This window comes from Alexandromys fortis, unplaced genomic scaffold, assembly GCF_014885135.2.
Source record: "Alexandromys fortis isolate MF-2015 unplaced genomic scaffold, M_Fortis_MF-2015_v1.1 scaffold_256, whole genome shotgun sequence".
Classification (NCBI taxonomy): domain Eukaryota; kingdom Metazoa; phylum Chordata; class Mammalia; order Rodentia; family Cricetidae; genus Alexandromys; species Alexandromys fortis.
In genome coordinates this window covers 1,348,103-1,366,843 of record NW_026068135.1, presented here as the reverse complement: position 1 = coordinate 1,366,843, position 18,741 = coordinate 1,348,103, and the positions used below count along the sequence as shown (strand labels likewise).

The window sequence follows — 18,741 nt, the reverse complement described above, 5'->3', positions numbered from 1 at the left end:
ATACCAACACTATGTAGTTCTATTTTGTTTGATGTTAAATATAATACCTGAAAGAGTAAGTGAAGAGAGTATGTTAAATTTTTGAAAGAAAGGTAGTTAGGGATTGATTAAATATCTCTTCTGGTTTTCTAGTGATTTCTGTAGTATTGTTGCTATAGTAACTGCAGTACATGAACATGGATCCTGTTTGGGGGGCAGGGAAGGAAAAACACTTTACTTATTATGTATAAGCAAAGAAATGTGGTAAATCAGGCATGACAATGAAATGTCTGTCTTCTCTTTCCTTTTAGATATCTCAAATATCTCCACCACCTGTATTGATACCAAAGAAAAAAAGATCCACTGGAGCTTTGCTCAATCCTTTCTCAGTGCACACCCCTAAGGTAAACTCTGGAGGAATATTGTTCTGCTTTAAATTTGTTTTATTTGCCTATATGAAGGAGATGATGATTTTGAATTTGTTTTGTTTCTTTTAAATTAGAACTTCCATTCAGTATATAGTTTCATGTATTTCAAAAATAGCATGTGCCTGCATTTTTGTAGTAAATTTTGTAGTAACTAGTACATGTTTATTATAGGTATTACAACTGTGTTAAATGCAATAATTTTCTTCCTGGAAACAAGTATTTTTTTGTGTGTAAATCCAGGTAACAGTAAAATAATTGAAGCCATTACATTAATAATACACAAATCTTTTTATAAGTGGGAACTGTCATTATCTTTGGTCAGAGTAGGACAGTTGCATATTTTTAGTATGCAGTTCTAACTGACTAAACCCTTAAAAACATTTACAGGCAATTCCTTCAGGAAAACCTGCTTCCCCTGTCCTTAAGAAGGAACCTCTGTTAACTCCCATTCCTCTTAAATGTGCTGAATTTGCTGGTAAGTCTCATGTCAGGCAGAAGTACAAGTTGTTGAACAGTAACTGCAACACATAGAGGCTTGGTGATACAGGGGTGGAGGTAATTTTGAAGGTGGCACATCTAATCATGAAAGGTTGAATTTATAGTAGTAAAAATTAAAAGCATCCAACCTGAAGATTAAAGAGAAATATAACATAGGGAAAGGCTGTTATTTCAATGTAGAGTAAGCTTTGTGGCCCATGACACTAGCATGTGATGGGAACATATGGTGATGTTTACAGGAGAGCTGGCCCAAACAGAGTGTCCAGAAGATGAGCAGGAATCAGGGATAATGGAGTTTGAAGACTGTGACTTTGATGAGCCCATGGAAGCTGAGGAGGTAGATGGGGAGCCTGTGACTGCCAAGACTTGTGACCAAGAGAATGAGCCAGTAGAGAGGGTGAAACATGAGGCAGATCCTACAAAAGGGACCACATCTTTCTTGTAAGTAAATTTTATAATATTTCAGAAAAATAGTACTCTAATTATTCTGTTGGATTATAAAGTTTTTGAAAATGTGATTTCTGCAGAGAAAGTTTTCTCCCAGATGTGTCTTGTTGGGAAATGGATCAGGAGGATGAAAGCAGTTTCTTAGCTCAGGAAGTTCAAGTGGATTCCAGTCACCTCCCATTAGTAAAAGGGGCAGATGATGAACAAGTATTTCAATTTTACTGGCTGGATGCTTATGAAGATCCATACAATCAACCAGGTAATCATACTTAGACTTTTAGTATAGACTGTAATGCCTTTTCCTTTAAATAGTTTAGTGATTCTTACTGGCTTTGTTCTAATGGAATCAGATAGTAATTTGTCTCTTTAACTGATTATTTTTTTTTTTGAGACAGGATCTGGCTATGGCTGTCCTAGAACTCCATATGTAGACCAGGCTGCTCTTGAATTCACGAGATCCACCTGGCTCTGCCTCCCCAGTGCTGGGGATTAAAGACATGCGCAACCACACTTGGCCTAATTTGTCTTTTTATTCAACAGAGAATAAATACACACTGAGGTGGAGAGCAGGAATTCAAGGCAGGACCTGGAGGCAGGAACTGATGTAGAGGACATGAAAGAGTACTGCTTTCTGGCTTTTTTGTTCCTTGTGTCTTGTTCAGCCTGCTTTCTTTAGTATCCAGGACCACCAGCTCAGGGGTGCCACTGTCCCCAGTGAACTGGAAGCCCTACACATCAATTATTAATCAACTAAGTGTACCACAGGCTTGACCACAGGCCAATATTGTGGGCGCATTTTCTCAATTGAGCTTCCCTTTTTTCAAATGACTCTACCTGGTGTCAAGTTGGCAAACAAAACAAAACAAAACTAGCTAGTACAGCTAGATACTGACGGCCTTAAAAGTCTTCTCAAGGAATGTCAATCTTACTCGAAGAATGTGTCAGTCAGAAGGTTTAATTGTAGTGTGTTATGATCTCATAATTGGCCTTACATTTTAACAGGAATGCGCTGACATGTGTGGAGAAGTATGTGTGTGTGTGTGTGTGTGTGTGTGTGTAAGCACTCAAGGAGCCTGGAGCCTGGAGTGGGGCAGTAGGGAATTGTGGAAGCCCTGAAGACCAGTCAGTTTAGGGTAGAAGTGTTAGATAATTAGAACCTGATTACTATGTAGAAATAGAAAAGTAGCCAGGCGGTGGTGGCGCATGCCTTTAATCCCAGCACTTGGGAGGCAGAGGCAGGCGGATGTCTGTGAGTTTGAGACCAGCCTGGTCTACAAGAGCTAGTTCTAGGACAGGCTCCAAAGCTACTGAGAAACCCTGTCTCAAAAAACCAAAAAAAAAAAAAAAAAAAAAAAGAAAGAAAGAAAGAAATAGAAAAGTAAAGAGATTTTAACTATATTTTGATGCAAACATTTTGTAGATTGTATGGGGCCAGGAAATAGGAGTCGAGACTGACCCTGGTTATTCTTCTTCTTTTTTTTCTTTGTTTGCTTTCTGAGATAGGGTTCTTCTTTGTAGCCCTGACTGTCCTGGAACTAGCACTGTCTCAAACTCACATGATCTGCCTCTCAAGTGTTGGGAGTAAAGGTGTGTGTCACCACCAGGTTTCACACCGGGTTTCTCCCTGGTCATTCTAATGAGCTAATTCTGTAAATTCTTGACTCACAAAATGCTAGTAGTGGCTTGACTAAAATGGCTGTCCAGTAATAGAACAAAGAGAATATTCTTTATGAATTTGTAGGGCTGAGCATCCAGTGAGGATATTGTTATTCCCTCTTGTAGGGGAAAAAAAATCACCTAAGCTCAGAACACCATTGTGATGTCAGAGGTATATTACTCCATTTTGAACACAAATACCTGTCTGAGAAGGTTCTTAGTAGTAGGAGCCATTTGTTTTGTTCCTGGCTACCCAGACTCGAAATAACCACTCAGAAACTATGTTATTTAAATCACTGCTTGGCAAATCGCTTAAGCATATTGCTAGCTAGTTCTTATATCTTTGCTTAACTCATTTCTATTAATCTGTGTATCACCATGTGGCTGTGGCTTACTGGGTAAAGTTTTGTCTAGATCTGGCATCTGTCTCCAGTGGGGTTACATGTCTTCTCCCTGACTCTGCCTTCTTTCTCCAGTATTTAGTTTAGTTTTCCCCACCTAGCTCTACTCTGCCCTGTCAATATTCATTAACCAATAAAAACAACACATAGACAGAAGGACCTCCCACACCACTCCTTGAACTGAACAGATGTCTTTTCTATGGCTGTTTCTGGGTCTGTGTCTCTGCTACCAGATTGAACTTGTTTTATGTTCTTCAGGTTAAGTTTTTAAGAAATTAAAAAGTACTCCCAAGTGAAGTAGTGGAAATGTATGTGTGTGTGTGTGTGTGTGTGTGTGTGTGTGTGTGTGTGTTTGTCTTTAGCCTCTTTGCTCATCAACAGAAGGGAAAACAACTTTTTACTTACCATGATTCATTAAATGAATTCTGGCATTCAGAATGACTTAGCTGTGGGTATTACAACTGCATTTGAGTAGCTAGCTGCCTTTGTTAGCCTTGGGGTTCATGTCTTCTGTATTGTTTTCTGTTAAGACCTGTGGAAAAATTTAGTTTTGTAGAATTAAAGTGTTATAAGCAGCATAAGGACCCTTTCCTCAAAGTTAGTCTTTTTACAATAGGAGCTATAAGAGGTTTAGCAGGTAAAGGCTGATTAGCCTGGTGACCTGAGTTCTGCCCTCAGAACCTACATGTTGAAGGAGAGAGTTGACTCTTGAAGGTTATCCTCTGACTTTGACACTCCCCCTCCCAATATATAAATGCCAAAACCTCAGGTATTTGTATACTGACATCTGCATCCTTATATATGTTTATAACTTGTGAGGCAGACTTTATAGATTTGATTAAATTAAGAGATGAGGAGAATTTCCTGTGGGCCCAGTATAGTGTAGGAATCTTTGTTAAAGGATCAGAGTCACCATGGTCTGTTTGATTAGTATAAAATACCATATACACCTGAAATAGAATTGTCTGCATTTAGATATCTTGGGATCTGTGGTGGATATAAGTGGTATTTTTCAGAATGATTTCCTAGAGACTGCATTTAATGAAACAAGGGAATAACTGTATATTAGTAAAGCAAGTATGTAAGAAGGATGACTAACTGTTAGACTTGGAGACCTGATTTAAATAAAGCTAACTGGATATTACCTAGAAAAATGTTAATGGTTCCTAGAGGAATTGTCAGATCATTAATATATTTCCTCTTAGCAAATATTTATATGTTCTCTCAGAACCACTTAGGTAGCATGTGGCCTTATCTTAGTTTCTTAGGCAGTTATAGTCAAGCTCAGAAATGGTATCTTAACCAACTCCACTTTAGCTAGGGCTTGTGATGTTGTTGTGGATTCTTGCTTTTTTAAAATTTTTATTTATTCAATGTATCTTTCACATCATGCATCTTGATTCCATTCATTTCCCTGCCCCTTCGCATCTGCCCTCTACTCCTGTAATCCCCCCCCAATAAAACAAAATTTAAGAGAAAGAAAGAAAAAAGGGAAAAATTAAAAATCTCTATCACAGAAGCTACAGTGTGACACAGTGGATCACACAGTAAACCCCTTTGTCCCTATATCATTACTTGCAAGTATTCTTTGCAAAGCGTCATTGGTCTGGTTTAAGGCCTTGGTTTCTGTTACACCATCATTGTTGGGCCCTCACTGAGATTCTTGGATATCCTGTTTTTGCCCTGTGGTTTGGAGATCCTGCAGCTCTGAGTCAGGGTCAGACCACTTCATGTGCTCCAGAAGAACATAAATGGGTTGGATATTGGGGTGGGCCCCTTCCTAATCCTGGTTCTGGGCTTGGGCAGCTGCAGGGTTGGTCAGCCTGCCAGTTCTCCCCTGTCCTCACCACCAGGGTGAACTCTCCAGCTTTGCCCCTGCAGCAGTGAGTAAGGAATGGAACCAGTTCTCCTGTTCTCCTGCCCTCAGGGTTGTCTCTCAAGCACCTACACTATCAGAGTCAGCTCTGCTATGTTGCTCAGGTGAGGTGCAGAGTCCATTCTCCCAAGTGCTGCAGCTAGTGAGCCTCAGGGACAGCCCTCCCACTCTTATGACTCCAGAACCAGCTCCTCCACCTGTCTCAGACATTGATGGGGGGTGTGTTGGTGTGGGAATGGATGGTATTTCTCTACCCATGTGACCTCATGTCAGATGAGTGCTGGGGACAGCTCTCATTTGCTCGCAACATGGGGTGGGTCATACTTCAGACAACAGGGCCAACTCTGCTGTAATGTCTAGGCGAGGAGCAGGGCCCGCTTTCCTGAGTGCTGCAGTTGGCAAGGGGGCGGGTGATCGCATTAGTCTGTTGCAGGTAGCAGGGAGTAAGAGGACATCTTTCCTCCACCCCTGAACGACAGATGAGTAGTGGGGTCAGCTCTTCTACACTAACAACTTAAGACTGGCTCACCCATACCTCTGCCAACAGGGTTGGATCTCTTGTGTTACCCAGGTGAGGTGGAAGGGTCTCTTCAGCTGAGAAGTTTGAGGGCAACCTGAGCAATACTGATACAAAAAAATAAATAAATGTAAAATACGTTTCATGCAATATAGCTCAGTGGCAGAGCATGTGCTTAAAATACGTAAGGTCCTGAGTTCAATCTCCAGCATGACTGAAAAATGTACCCTTGGCCCTTTCCTGTCATAAGTCTCTGTTTCCCTCTCTAAGTCCACTTCCCTTTTCTGTGGCACTTCTCAAGTTGCATTCTCTGCAGTGGCATATGTTTCTGTTTATGATGCCAATGGGTTAAATAAAATAGCTTTTAAAAGCTGTAATCTTAAGGGGTTGAACAGTTTCATCATGATGGTTGCTAATGATCACTAAGCTTTGGTGAAGTCAATGCTGCTAATAAGAACGGAGTATGCTTAAAGACCCCGTTATTGTTGCTCACTTTCTTCCAGATTCTAAGTCAGTCAGTTATTGCTGAATGAACCATAATTATGAAAAGAATCTTACTCTTTGCATATCGGAACATATCCTGTCTTCATTATGACTTTTTCAAGGTTGAATAATCCTGACTGCACCTGGTTTCAGCTAGTAACTTTGGGGGGGAGGAATGTAATCTTTGTTTACCATGATCTTTTTGTGGCAAATGAGGCATAAACAGTGTCAAATGTGTTGCATGAAGTGTGATATTAGTTTGACTGTAAAATGAGCTATTTGAATCTTTGAATCCAATATTAGGGTCTTCATTTTTTCTTTGCATGAAATTTTGTTTTTTTCATCTTTAACTGTTGTAAAGATGACTTTTAATTTTCTGTGCTACTCTGAAGATTTTTTAAAAATTATTCTCTGTATTCCCTTTCCTTCTCTTTATATTCCCCACTTATACACCCCACCTCCTTGTTGAAAATTACACAATCTTTGTAAGAGTTTTAATCATCTGCAGAAATGAAAATCCTTGGGTGGTCTTATTTCTTTATGCCAGGATGACAAAAGCAAACACTGATGAGCTGTCTTGGAAACTAGAGTAATTGGCCTTGTGAACAGTAACCTTTGCATGTGTCAGAATTTTCTTAGTGTCTTAAGATCAGTGGCTGTTTTTAGTGGCTGTACTGATTACTCATAATTCACGAAGCCCAGGAATTTGCAAAGTTGACCATCTCTTGAGTTGGCTATCAAATCTTTGGAGTTCTTACTTGACAGCCAGTTTTTATGAATAGTGACTCGATGTTTGCAAAGCCACATTTTAATGCTACAGTATTTATTACCTGGTGATCTTAGAAGAATATAAGGGAATACAAATATGAACTAGGTATAATATGTGAACACAATTCATTGGGCCTTTGACTTGCCCCTTTAATTCGATTTACTTGAAAGTTTTATTTTCTTTTGTTTTCCTTTGTTTCTTCAGGTGTGGTTTTTCTGTTTGGCAAAGTGTGGATCGAATCTGCCCAAATCCATGTGAGCTGTTGTGTTATGGTGAAAAACATCGAGCGAACACTTTACTTCCTTCCCCGTGAAATGGTAAACATTAGTGGTTACCTTTTAATCTCAGTAATTGTGAATGACACAATTTTAATTTAAAAAGTATAAAAATAAAGTATAACTGAGTTTTTCTATTTTTATAATAAAAACTTAAAATATATATTGCTGGAGGCTGGAAAGATGGCTTAGAGGTTAAGAGCTGGTACTGTTTTTCCAGAGAACCCAAGTTGAGTTCCTGGCACCCACATCAGGTAGCTTAGAACCCCCTGGAACTTTAGGAGATCTGACATTCTTTCTAGATTCCACTGGCACCTTCATATACATAGACACACACATAGACAAAATTTTTGTTTGTTTATTTTTGACACAGGGTCTTAATGCATAAACTCTGGCTGGCCTGGAACTCACTATATAGGCCATGCTGGCCTTGAACTCATGGAGATCCACGAGCCTCTGCCTCCTGAGTGTCAGGATTAAAGATGTGTCACTGTGCCAGGCTTCATAGACATAGTTTAAAAAATTATAAATTTTAAAATATATGTAATGCTTACTTTTTTCTATTCCCCCTTTGCCTAGCACTATGGACTTGTAACTAAGTCTCTGCAATGGCATTTGATTCAGTTTTCAAGCTTTTGCTCTCTAGGCAGCAGTAACATCATCTCCATGACTAATTAACAAAATCATTTCCATTTCCTTAACCTTTTTTTTTTTGACAGTTACCAAACAGCAGCTTTTATTTCAGCATCTACAGGCTGTGAGAGGACCAGTGATACCTGCGGACACAGCACGACACCCCTTTATTTGGAGAATCCTTTCCCTTCTTTATCTATACTTTTAACATCTCGAATCCCTTTAAGCCCCAGTCCTTTCCCCTTTCCATCTTAGTTTAACTGTGGAACTTCTGGGCCAGGATTTAAAACTTGTTTTTCCCATTTTTTAGGATTGGTCATCTTTATTTCTGATTGGCTTTTATAATGCACTGGAGGGATTTGACATTGGGTTTAGGATACATTTTAAGTCTTTGCCTTCACACTTATTTGTAAGACTCTGCTAGTCAATGTTTAAATGAGTAGAGGTGAAAATTGATTTAGGCTTCTGTTTTTCATGGATGAGAAGACTTATACTCTTTTCCCTTCATTATTCTTTCCATGGGATAACAGAAAATTGACCTAAACACAGGGAAAGAAACAACAACTCCAGTTACAATGAAGGATGTTTATGAAGAATTTGACTCAAAAATTGCAGCAAAATATAAAATAATGAAGTTCAAGTCCAAGGTTTGTATTTGATACTGTATTTTTTATGGTTCTTGTTTATTTTCTGATTTGCCAGATAGTTAACTGCATATTCATGCACAATGCCTTCTGCATAGTTGTAACTCATTAAATGGAAATTTCATAGGTGTGAATGTAAAAACAGTATGCTAAATTTGCAAAACTACTTTGTTTCTTTTAAAATCACTTACAAAATAATGGTCATGAATTTGAATAGAAAAATGATTTGAAGCAAATTAGTTGCCCCCAGTTTCTACAATATATCATGTATTTTTTTCTGAAATGAAGAAACTATTCTGATTTGTTTATACTAGTTATTGCCAGTGCAATTTTGCTTAAGAGCATGGGTAAGGCTTTGTCTTTAAAAATCCATGCCTATGATACTGTTTCTGACAGAATGAAAATGTTCTCTTTGTGTGATCTGTGTGGTGTATTGTCTTGATTTTGCTAAGCTATTGATGCCTTTGGCTATGAATGTGGGAACTGTAGCCCATTTGAAAATACTGGCTATATAAATGGTTTCAGTAAAGGGAGGATTGAGTTGCTAAAGATAGGCTAACACTCTTAATTATTTGAGCTTGAAATTGAGAGTCACATCTTCAAAATTCCAGAAACAGTACAAAGAACCCCAAGTTTGATCACCATCACTACAGACAGACAGCAATAAAAAACTCCAAAACCAAAAATTTTGGAAACAGTATATTATGTATGATAGTAAAGAATGTAGGTGCTGGGGCTGGATTGCTTGTGTATTCAAACTTTGCCCTGTGTGTACTACTGTGTAACTATGGAAAGTGCAGTCAGTTTTCTGTGCTGAAAAAGGAGCCGTATTGCAAAAGTTGCAGAGTTAAATCACTTAATTCATATTAGGTGATAATTTATACTATAGTAATTTTTAACACATAGCTGATACTGCATATGAAGTGAATTTATGTCAGTTTTTACAGCAAGATGCAGTTGTTTAATTTCAAATAGTAGCAATGATTTAGTGCATTTTAAGAAATCAGTCTTTTATTGTTCCCCTTGTATGCACTTATTTAATAAGTTCTCTAGTGTTCAAGAGATGTTCTTTAATATTTTTGTCAGTAGGTGTTTCTAGTATTAGTTGAAAGGAGAAAAACTATCTTTTTGTTTATTTTGGTGTTCTGTTAGGATGCTAGATTTCTTATGATTAAATATGCGGACATGTATTATATGTATATCATACTGGCTGATTTAATTTTTGCAAAGACTTTGTCCTGATAATTTTTTTAAATATCTGCTTACCCAGACAGTAGAAAAGAACTATGCTTTTGAGATACCTGATGTTCCAGAAAAATCTGAGTACTTGGAAGTTAGATACTCGGTAAGTCAGACAAAGAAAACTGGGGCTTAGTTTTGAATGACTTTTTTTTATCTTTGAATCTTCATCTGGCTTTTAGTTAGGAGTATTGGCAGGATTCTTGAAGCCTACAGTTCATTAATAATTGAAATAGATAAAATTAAGTAATAGAGCATAAGTTATGTTGCCTTTCAAGTACACATCTTCAAATAAGAAAGTTGAAATAGCACAGCCATTTGTCAGGTGGAACAGATGTGCTGCATGATGGAGTTGGACTTCATCAGTCTACAGAAATGTCTGGTGAGCAGAGGAAAGGTGAGAGAGGAGTTGCTACAGTGCTGTTCCTGCTCCTCTGAGAGGCAAAGTGGTTGCTTTGGGTATTAGCTGGACTGTTACCTTTTTACCTCTGTTCTGGTGTTTTGATCCTGCTGTTGGAAAAGGAATTTTTTTGACAGTGATGATGATGAAAAATAACGTGAAAACAATTTTAGTGAGTCCCATTCTATTGCTTTCATTCTTCTAATGGAGTGGTACTTACTTGGCTATTCTTTATTAGTGAGACAGGACAACTCTGGACAGACATTCTCTTTGGAGGAAGCTACTTGTCCTATTTTTCTTCTAACAGGTGTCATTAAGGTGCACTATTTTGTCATAGTGAATTGTTTTTGTTTTCCATTGTGAATTGTTTCAGATTCATTTGTAGTAGATTACATTTCCTATATATCAAAGGGGTTCTTCTGTTGCTCCATAGAAGCTTTGTTTATTTCAAATATCAACGGGAAAATGCGAAGTAATAGTTTTAAACAAAATGAAGTTTTTTTCTTCTTCAGGCGGAAATGCCACAGCTTCCACAGCATTTGAAAGGTGAAACATTTTCTCATGTATTTGGAACCAACACGTCTAGCTTGGAATTGTTCTTGATGAACAGAAAGATAAAAGGACCTTGTTGGCTTGAAGTAAAAAATCCACGTAAGGAAAAATGCTAAGTAGATTCCTGAGATTTTTTTTCACTTTTCTTTCCTTTTATTGAAAATAGATTTTTTTCTTATAGAGTATATCTTGATTATAGTTTCTCCTCCATCTACTCCTTCGAGTTCTTTCCTGCCTTCTGTCTCCTTTGGAGTCACTTCCCTTCTGTCTCTTATTAGAAATCAACAGGCTTCTAAGAGATAACAACCAAACACGATAAAATAAAATATAAGATGAAACAAAAACTATCATATTGAAGTTGGACAAGACAACTTAACAGGAGGAAAAAAGTTCCAAGAGTAGGCACAAGAAAGAATCCGAGACTCCCTCATTCTCATAGTTAGCAGTCCCATGAAAATACTAAGCTAATAGCTATAGTTTTTATACAGAGGACCTGGTGTAGACTCTTGAAGGTGCTGTACTTGCTACTTCAGTCTCTGTCAGCTCATAGGCTCCTTGCTTAGTTGATTCAGAGGGTCTTGTTCTCCTGGTGTTCTCTATCCCCTCTGGCTGTTATATAATCACAGGTTCGAGGAGGGATTTGATGGAGATCTCCTATTTAGACTTTCTTTCTGCATAATGTCTGGCTGTTGCTGATCCTTTCTTCCATAGGAAGCCATATGGTGACTGGATAAGGCACTGATCTAAGAATATAGCAGAATATCATTAGGAGTCATTTTACTGATACTTCTGTTTTGATCAGTAGTGTTTGGTTTTACCATCAGTCTCTGGGCTATCTAATCTCTGGTTCTTGGTTACTCAAACAGTGTCAGGTATAGGTTCTATCTTGTAGAGGGTACCTTAGGTAAAATCAGATATTGGCTGGCTACTCCAAGTTCTGTGTCACCACCATTACCCTAGTTTTATTTTGAAGGCAGGGCAGATTGTAGGTCAAAGGTTTTGTGGTTGGGTTGGTGTTCACATTTCTTTTTCGGTAACCTGTAGAGTACCTTCCTACACCAAAGACACTACAGTGAATTGTATGAGTATTATCTTTGGCATTAGGGCCCTGCTATCAGTTTGCAGAGAGTAACCCTTTGTTTTAGCAACAGCCTGAGTTGTTTAGGAATTTCCACGGGATCCTCTTTAGATTTTTTAAGGGAAGTTAAAGAATTGGTCTATTTAATGTTTCTTTTTTGTGTTTGTCTTTCGAATGTTTTCCTTGAGTGATTATAGGTGATACACTTGGAATCAATTTCCAATATCTGACAATTTAGTCTGAGGGACATCTTAGTGTAGGCAGTTGTTTTTTGAGTGTTCTTTTAACCTGACTGATAAGGTACAGCTGTTCTCCAGAGTGCACTGCTGACCTTTGGAGGGGACAGAAGAACAGCCTAACATGGACAGAAGTCTCTGGCTTGTTACTTGATCATCTTAGCACTTGTATCTAAGATACTATTTTGTCTTCATCTCTTTAAAATGTTTTAAATTTCTCTAAGACAGCTGTTATTTTTAAAGCTGATCTTGGATTCCTTGAAAAAAATTATAAAAGGTATTGCTCCTCCTTTACTCACCCCAAATGAGCACAAGTGTATTATTCACAGACACGCAAGGATTGGCATACTACCCACTAATGTGCTTATATTTAGGTAGATGTTATATTATGTCATTCTTAGTAGACAATAGCTTTGAAGACTATCTGTTAATCAAAAATGTCATAATTATAGTGCTTTTTCTTTTTCAGTAAGTTATTGATATGTTGTATCTATTCTTTCTCAGAGCTCTTGAACCAGCCAATCAGTTGGTGTAAATTTGAGGCGGTGGCTTTGAAACCAGACCTGGTGAATGTAATTAAAGATGTCAGTCCTCCTCCACTTGTGGTAATGTCTTTCAGCATGGAGACAATGCAAAATGTAAAGAACCATGAGCACGAGGTAAAGTAAAATGGCAGAGTTTGTACTTACGCCTCAGATACAATACTTGCCTGAATTTGATCTGCTTTCCTGCAAAAGCAAGTTACTCTTTTTAGAGGGGAAAGGGTGCAAACTTGGCACTGGGCCGTGTTTTAGAGAATGGATTGAATTTGCCTGGTATTTCACAGTTTTTAAAGGATTAAATTGCTGGAAATATTTTGTTTTTTATTTTTTAAGTAGATACAGAGAAAATAATATGAGCTCCTTATGTCAGTCACACCTGTTTAGCAGTTAACAATGTTTTGTGACACATGTTTGTATCCTTCTTTCCCATTTCCTTCATAAGTATTTAAAAGGTACTATCATTTTACCCCAGCATGCTTTGGTATACGTCTCTCACTATATGCATATTTTCTTATATGTGTTTGTAGTATATGTATTTGTTAGTAAGAGTGTGTACAAGTGTGCACACACGTTTGTGCATGTGAATGTCAGAGGTGAATAGTGGGTGCTTTTACTTGATTGCTTTTTTTTACCTTTATTTGTTGAGACAGAGTCTGTTACTGAACCTGATGCTCATCAATCATGTTACCTGGGCTGACCAAGGAGCTTCAGGGATTTGCCTGTCTCCTAGCACTGAGGTTACAAATACATGCTGCCACACCTGACTTTTTATGTTTGGGATCAAAGCTTACGTTCTCATGCTAGCCTGGCAGGCACTTAACTGACTGCCATTTCGCATCCTTACTTAATGCACACTTTTCTTACAATACACTATTAGAATACTTAACATTATGATTCCTTGATACAGTCTACAGTTTCTAGCACATATTTGGAAGAATCTGTTTCTCATGATTTTCAAAGTTGATTTGTTTGGATCCAGATTTGCACATTAGATTCATAGGTTAACATTTCATTTTTATGCTTCTTGAATCTCTTTTTTAAAGACAATAGCTCCCACCCATCGCCTTTCAGTTTTTCTCAATGCTAAGGAATAATTACAAAACCACTGATCACATAGGAAGCCCCATTTTTTGTGTATGTTTGTTAGGATACCATTAGGAATCTTCTATACCCGGTGCTGACACAGAGTAGCCTGTGAGCTAAATTCAACCTACCACCTGTTTTTGTAAATAAAATTTTATTGAGATACGGTAGGTTTTCAGATTTGTACTACAATAACAATCAGATTGTAATGACAGGTTATATGGTCTGAAGAGCCTAAAATATTTCTGACAGTTTGCCACATTCAATTCTGTCCTTTGTTCTGCAGTGTGTCACATTAACGATAAAGTAGCAAATAGATTAAAATTTAGCTTTTTATACAGAATAATTCATGGGTAGGTGGCCAATATACTTAATATTGGATATTTCAGAAGGCAGGTAATGCCTAGTCAGACTGTTCTTGCTGGGATTGGTTAATGGGATCAAATAGTGGTCATCATAAATTTTTCTATGAGCTCTTCATAAAGTTTATTAACCTTGGCAACTACAAATGTTTTGGGCGGGGTGGTTCTTTGTTCAGAAGCACTGTTCTGTGCGTCACAGGTTTAATAATATCTCTAGCCTCTATCTACTAGATGCAAGTAGCACCACTTCCTCCTAGTTGTGATAACTGAAAAATTCCTATTGCCATTACTAGATATTATTCAGAGGGAAAAGGAGATCAATTTACCCCACTAGAGAGCCACTGTAGGAGTGGTGGCTTTCTAATTATGTCCATGTTTATGAGTTAAATTTTTCTGTAAAGTTACCTTCATTAACTGGCAATTACTTGATTATATTGTATAGGAACAACAGGCTAAATGCTTTAATTTCAGATTTTCAGAGTAGGGGGTTGGGAACTTGAGCATCAGTTATTTTTGTTTCTGCTTTGACTTTTTTGTACATAGATTTTAGTGTTCATGATGTCCCTGTATTTTATATTATTATTTTTTTTAAATTCCAAATTTTTTAATTATATATTTGCGCATGTGTCAGTGTGGTGTGTAGATACATACATGTCACAACATGTGTGTGGAGGTCAGAGCACAATTTATAGGCAATAGTTCTCTTTTTCCTCCATGTCCTAGGGATTGAATTTTGGTTTTAGGCTTGGTGGCAAGCATCTTTGCCTGCTCAACAATCTCTGTCCTGTTACTTGTGGTCTATTTGGTAGTTTTAATCTATGGCATTCATCATTACTATTATTACTATTGAATTGGGGTTTTACTCTATTGCCCAGGTCTTGAACGTATGTGTTAATGAATTCCTTCCACCTCAGTCTCCCAAATGGCTTTCACTACAGGACTGCTGCCCCACCTAGCTTGTTGTTTTTCATGGGTATATTTGTCTTACTTTGGTTAATCAAAGCTTCTCTATGTTTTCTTCCAAGTCTTTTTGATACTTATGATTTAAAAAATAACATTTGACAAATGTTTTCTTTTAGTATATAATCTGAGATTTTACTTATTCATTTTCTTATTGATTTTTGGAAGTATTGAGGATTGACTCAAGACTTTGCACTTGATAAGCTCATTATACCACTGAGCGATGCTCCATGCCCTTGATTTTTCAAATCAGTTAACATAGTAGATAGCCAGTGTTAGTAATTAAGTATTGAGGAAATATTTAATTAATTAGTACTTGGTTCGAATTAAGAGAGATACCCGTTCCTAGAGTGATACCATTTCTTAACAAAGGGAATAGGAATTTGTGGAGAAAAGGCTGATTCAAAGCAGGAAATATATAAGGTAAGCCTGGAACATTTTGTTATATCAGAAAGCAAGGGCGTTATTAAAATTTTCTGAAGATACAGGTGACTCAGGAAACAAGTTGAAAAGTCTCCTATGCAAAATATGGGGCACTATGAGCATCAGAAGAATAGCTGCTACAGATGGAAAATCAGATATACAAGTTCCTAAGTTATAATAAACACATAAATGTCAAACAATACCACTACATTAATCACTTTATGAGGGAAACTAGGGAACTAACTCATTTGAAAACATAAAAAAGAAAAAATAAATAAATCAAGTATTTGTCTTGACTTTTCTGGGATAAGTACTTTTTGATGCCAGGTAATTGAAATGTGAAATTGCTCTACTTAGAAGTTTTCAAGTTTTCAGTACATGATGAGGAAAAAAAAAAACGACCAATTTGTAATCCCTAGTGAAATGGGTCTAAGTTGGTTCTCACCCTGTTGGTTGTGACCCCTTTGGGAGTTACATATCAAATATCCTACATATTAAATATTTACATTGTGATTCATAATAGTAGCAAAATTATATTTCTGAAGTAGCAACAGAATAATTTTATGGTTGGGTGTAACAAGCTTTCTTGTCAAACTATATTTGGACCACTAACTAACAAGTAATGACCTGAGGACTTATTATTAATTATGAAAGCTTGGCCTTAGCTTAGGCTTTTTCCTAAGTAGTTCATATAACTTAAATTAACCCATATTTTTAAATTTGTGTTGTGACATGTTGTTCATTACCTTCATCTCTGTATAGTGACTCCCTTGCACCTAGATTCATCCCTCTCATTTCCTCTCTCTCTGCCAGAAATCCTGCCTATCCTCTCCTACCTAGCTATTGGCCATTCAGCTCTTTATTACACCAATCACAGCAGTATATCTTCACACAGTATACAAATATCCGACAAAAGTTGGGGGTCATCACAACATGAGGAACTGTATTAAAGGGTCATAGTAGAAGGAAGGTTGAGAACCACTGATCTAAGTAGCGATCACCAGTGGACACTCATATTACTGAAACAGAGAAGCAGACATGTGCCTTCTAATAGAAATAATCAGTAACACATCTAAAATCTTGCAAGCAGTTTGAACCTGGCTTTGATCAAGTCTTTTGATCTAACTGAATCTGTAGATATTACAGAGACAGGAGAAGGTGTCAGATAACCCTGTTGAGATACAGACTGTCAAGGACCGGATAGATGATCAGAGCACTGGCTGCTCTTCCAGAGGACCAAGGTTCCATTCCCAGCACCCACAGCTCACACCTAACTATAGCACCAGTCCTGGGAATGCAGTGCTCATTCTGACCTCCAGGCTAGTAGCTTCTAGGGTTCACAGCTGGGTAAGAGTATTCAATACTCTTCTTCCCCTGTAGCACAAATAGAACCTTCTGGCACTATTAAAACTAGTCTGTATGGATGAAACTTCCATTGGTTTCCCAACTTGATTTTCTTTTCATGTCGTACGTCGCAAATATGTGGTGTCCTTTGTAATAAGGTCTTACCATCTTACGGTACACAGGTTATATGTATGTATGTGTATACACATAAAATAAAAATAAAGATTTTAAAAATAAAAGAAAAAAACATGACTACATTTTAAAAAGTGGTCTTTTAGAGTGATTGTTTTTGACTGGGTAAGATTTGGCTGTTGAAGGTATACTTGTCAATGTTGAGAGATGTTTTGGGTTGGTATAACTCAGAGATATGAGGAGGGAAAAGGATGGCAGTGCTAATACTTAGTGAGTAAGTCTTAACATTGTATAGTGCATTGAACAGCCCTCCTAAAGAATTGTTTGACATCAAATACCAATAGTACTGAGATTGGAAAACACTTTTGAAGACTCTTACTGAAATAGACCTAGGAAAAATGATAATTGAAACCCAACTATGAGTGTATGGGAATTAGTTTTATTAATTTTTACTCAATTTTAAATCTGCTTAAATATTTTTACAAGTAGAGTTAAAAGAGCCCAGATAGATGGCCTAGTAGCTAACAATCCATGCTGCTCTTGAAGAGAACCTGAGTTCACTTTCTAGCATTCATGTCAGGCAGCTCACAGCTACCTGTAACTCCTGCTCCAGAGTATCTAATATCCTCTTCTAGTCTCCATGGGTACCTATATGTGACATGCACACACGTGTGTATATGTGTGTGTGGACACATATAAATAAATCTTTTCAATGGGAGTCACTTTGCATATGTGGTTTTATCAAATCCACCTCCGCATTCCGTTCCAGTTATCTTCTATCTCCTCACCATGTTTCCCTCTCAACTTCCTCCAACAAGGCCATAACCACTCCAACAAAGCTACACCTCCTAATAGTATCACTCCCTATGAGTGTCCCTTAACAGTTATACACTATTACAAATGACAGCACATACCTGAGTCACGGAATATAAAGAAATCAAGCTGCTACCAACCTATAAGTTTAAGTTTCATCCATACAGGCTAGCTTTTGGGGTTTTGGAGACAGGGTTTCTCTGTAGATTTGGAGCCTCTCCTGTAACTAGCTCTTGTAGACCAGGCTGGGCTCAAACTCAGAGATCCGCCTGCCTCTGCCTCCCGAGTGCTGGGATTAAAGGCGTGCAACACCACCACCTAGCCAGCCTAGCTTTAATAATGCCAGAAGGTTCTACTTTTGCTACTGGGGAAGAAACTATTGAACACTCTTACCTAGTTTTGAATCCTAAAAGTTACAATAACCAGCCTGGCAAGATTTGTCCACTGGTACAATAGTGACATTATCTTACTTAGGGTTTCTATTGGTGTGATCAAACACCAGAACCAAAAACCACATGGGGAGGAAGGAGTTTATTTCAGCTTACATTTCCAGATAAGAGTCTATCAGTGAGGTTAGGAAATAAAAGCAGGAACCTAAAGGCAAGAACTGAAGCAGAAGCCATGGAAGAATGCTGCTTACCTGCTTGCTATCATTGCTTGCTCAGCCTGCTTTCTTTCTTTTTTTTTTTTCTTTTTTTTAGTTTTTCGAGCCAGGGTTTCTCTGTAGCTTTGGAGCCTGTCCTGGAACTAGCTCTTGTAGACTAGGCTGGCCTCGAACTCACAGAGATCCGCCTGCCTCTGCTGGGATTAAAGGCGTGGGCCACCACCGCTCCTGCTTTCTTATATAGCTCAGGATCACCTAATCAGGAGTCCCATTTGCCCAGGGGAGGTATACCCCTTCCCCACCACCACCCCTCCTCCCCAGCCTAGGCTCACCCACATAAATCAATAATCAAGAAATGCCCTACAGA

General features: G+C 37.9%; 1 protein-coding gene across 3 annotated transcripts in view; it reads left to right on the top strand.

Moving 5' to 3' along the window:
• Positions 1–18,741, top strand: part of Pola1 (DNA polymerase alpha 1, catalytic subunit) — a 313,417-nt gene that overhangs the window by 18,146 nt on the left and 276,530 nt on the right. For all 3 annotated transcript variants that reach the window (XR_007589312.1, XM_050126455.1, XM_050126456.1), the window contains exons 7-15: positions 291–383; positions 795–882; positions 1,145–1,346; positions 1,433–1,611; positions 7,259–7,371; positions 8,493–8,609; positions 9,877–9,951; positions 10,758–10,896; positions 12,616–12,770. Coding sequence is in view for 2 of the 3 variants with exons in the window: in XM_050126455.1 (XP_049982412.1) it covers positions 291–383; positions 795–882; positions 1,145–1,346; positions 1,433–1,611; positions 7,259–7,371; positions 8,493–8,609; positions 9,877–9,951; positions 10,758–10,896; positions 12,616–12,770 (1,161 nt within the window). In the remaining variant the exon portion in view is untranslated. The remainder of the gene's footprint in view (positions 1–290; positions 384–794; positions 883–1,144; positions 1,347–1,432; positions 1,612–7,258; positions 7,372–8,492; positions 8,610–9,876; positions 9,952–10,757; positions 10,897–12,615; positions 12,771–18,741) is intronic.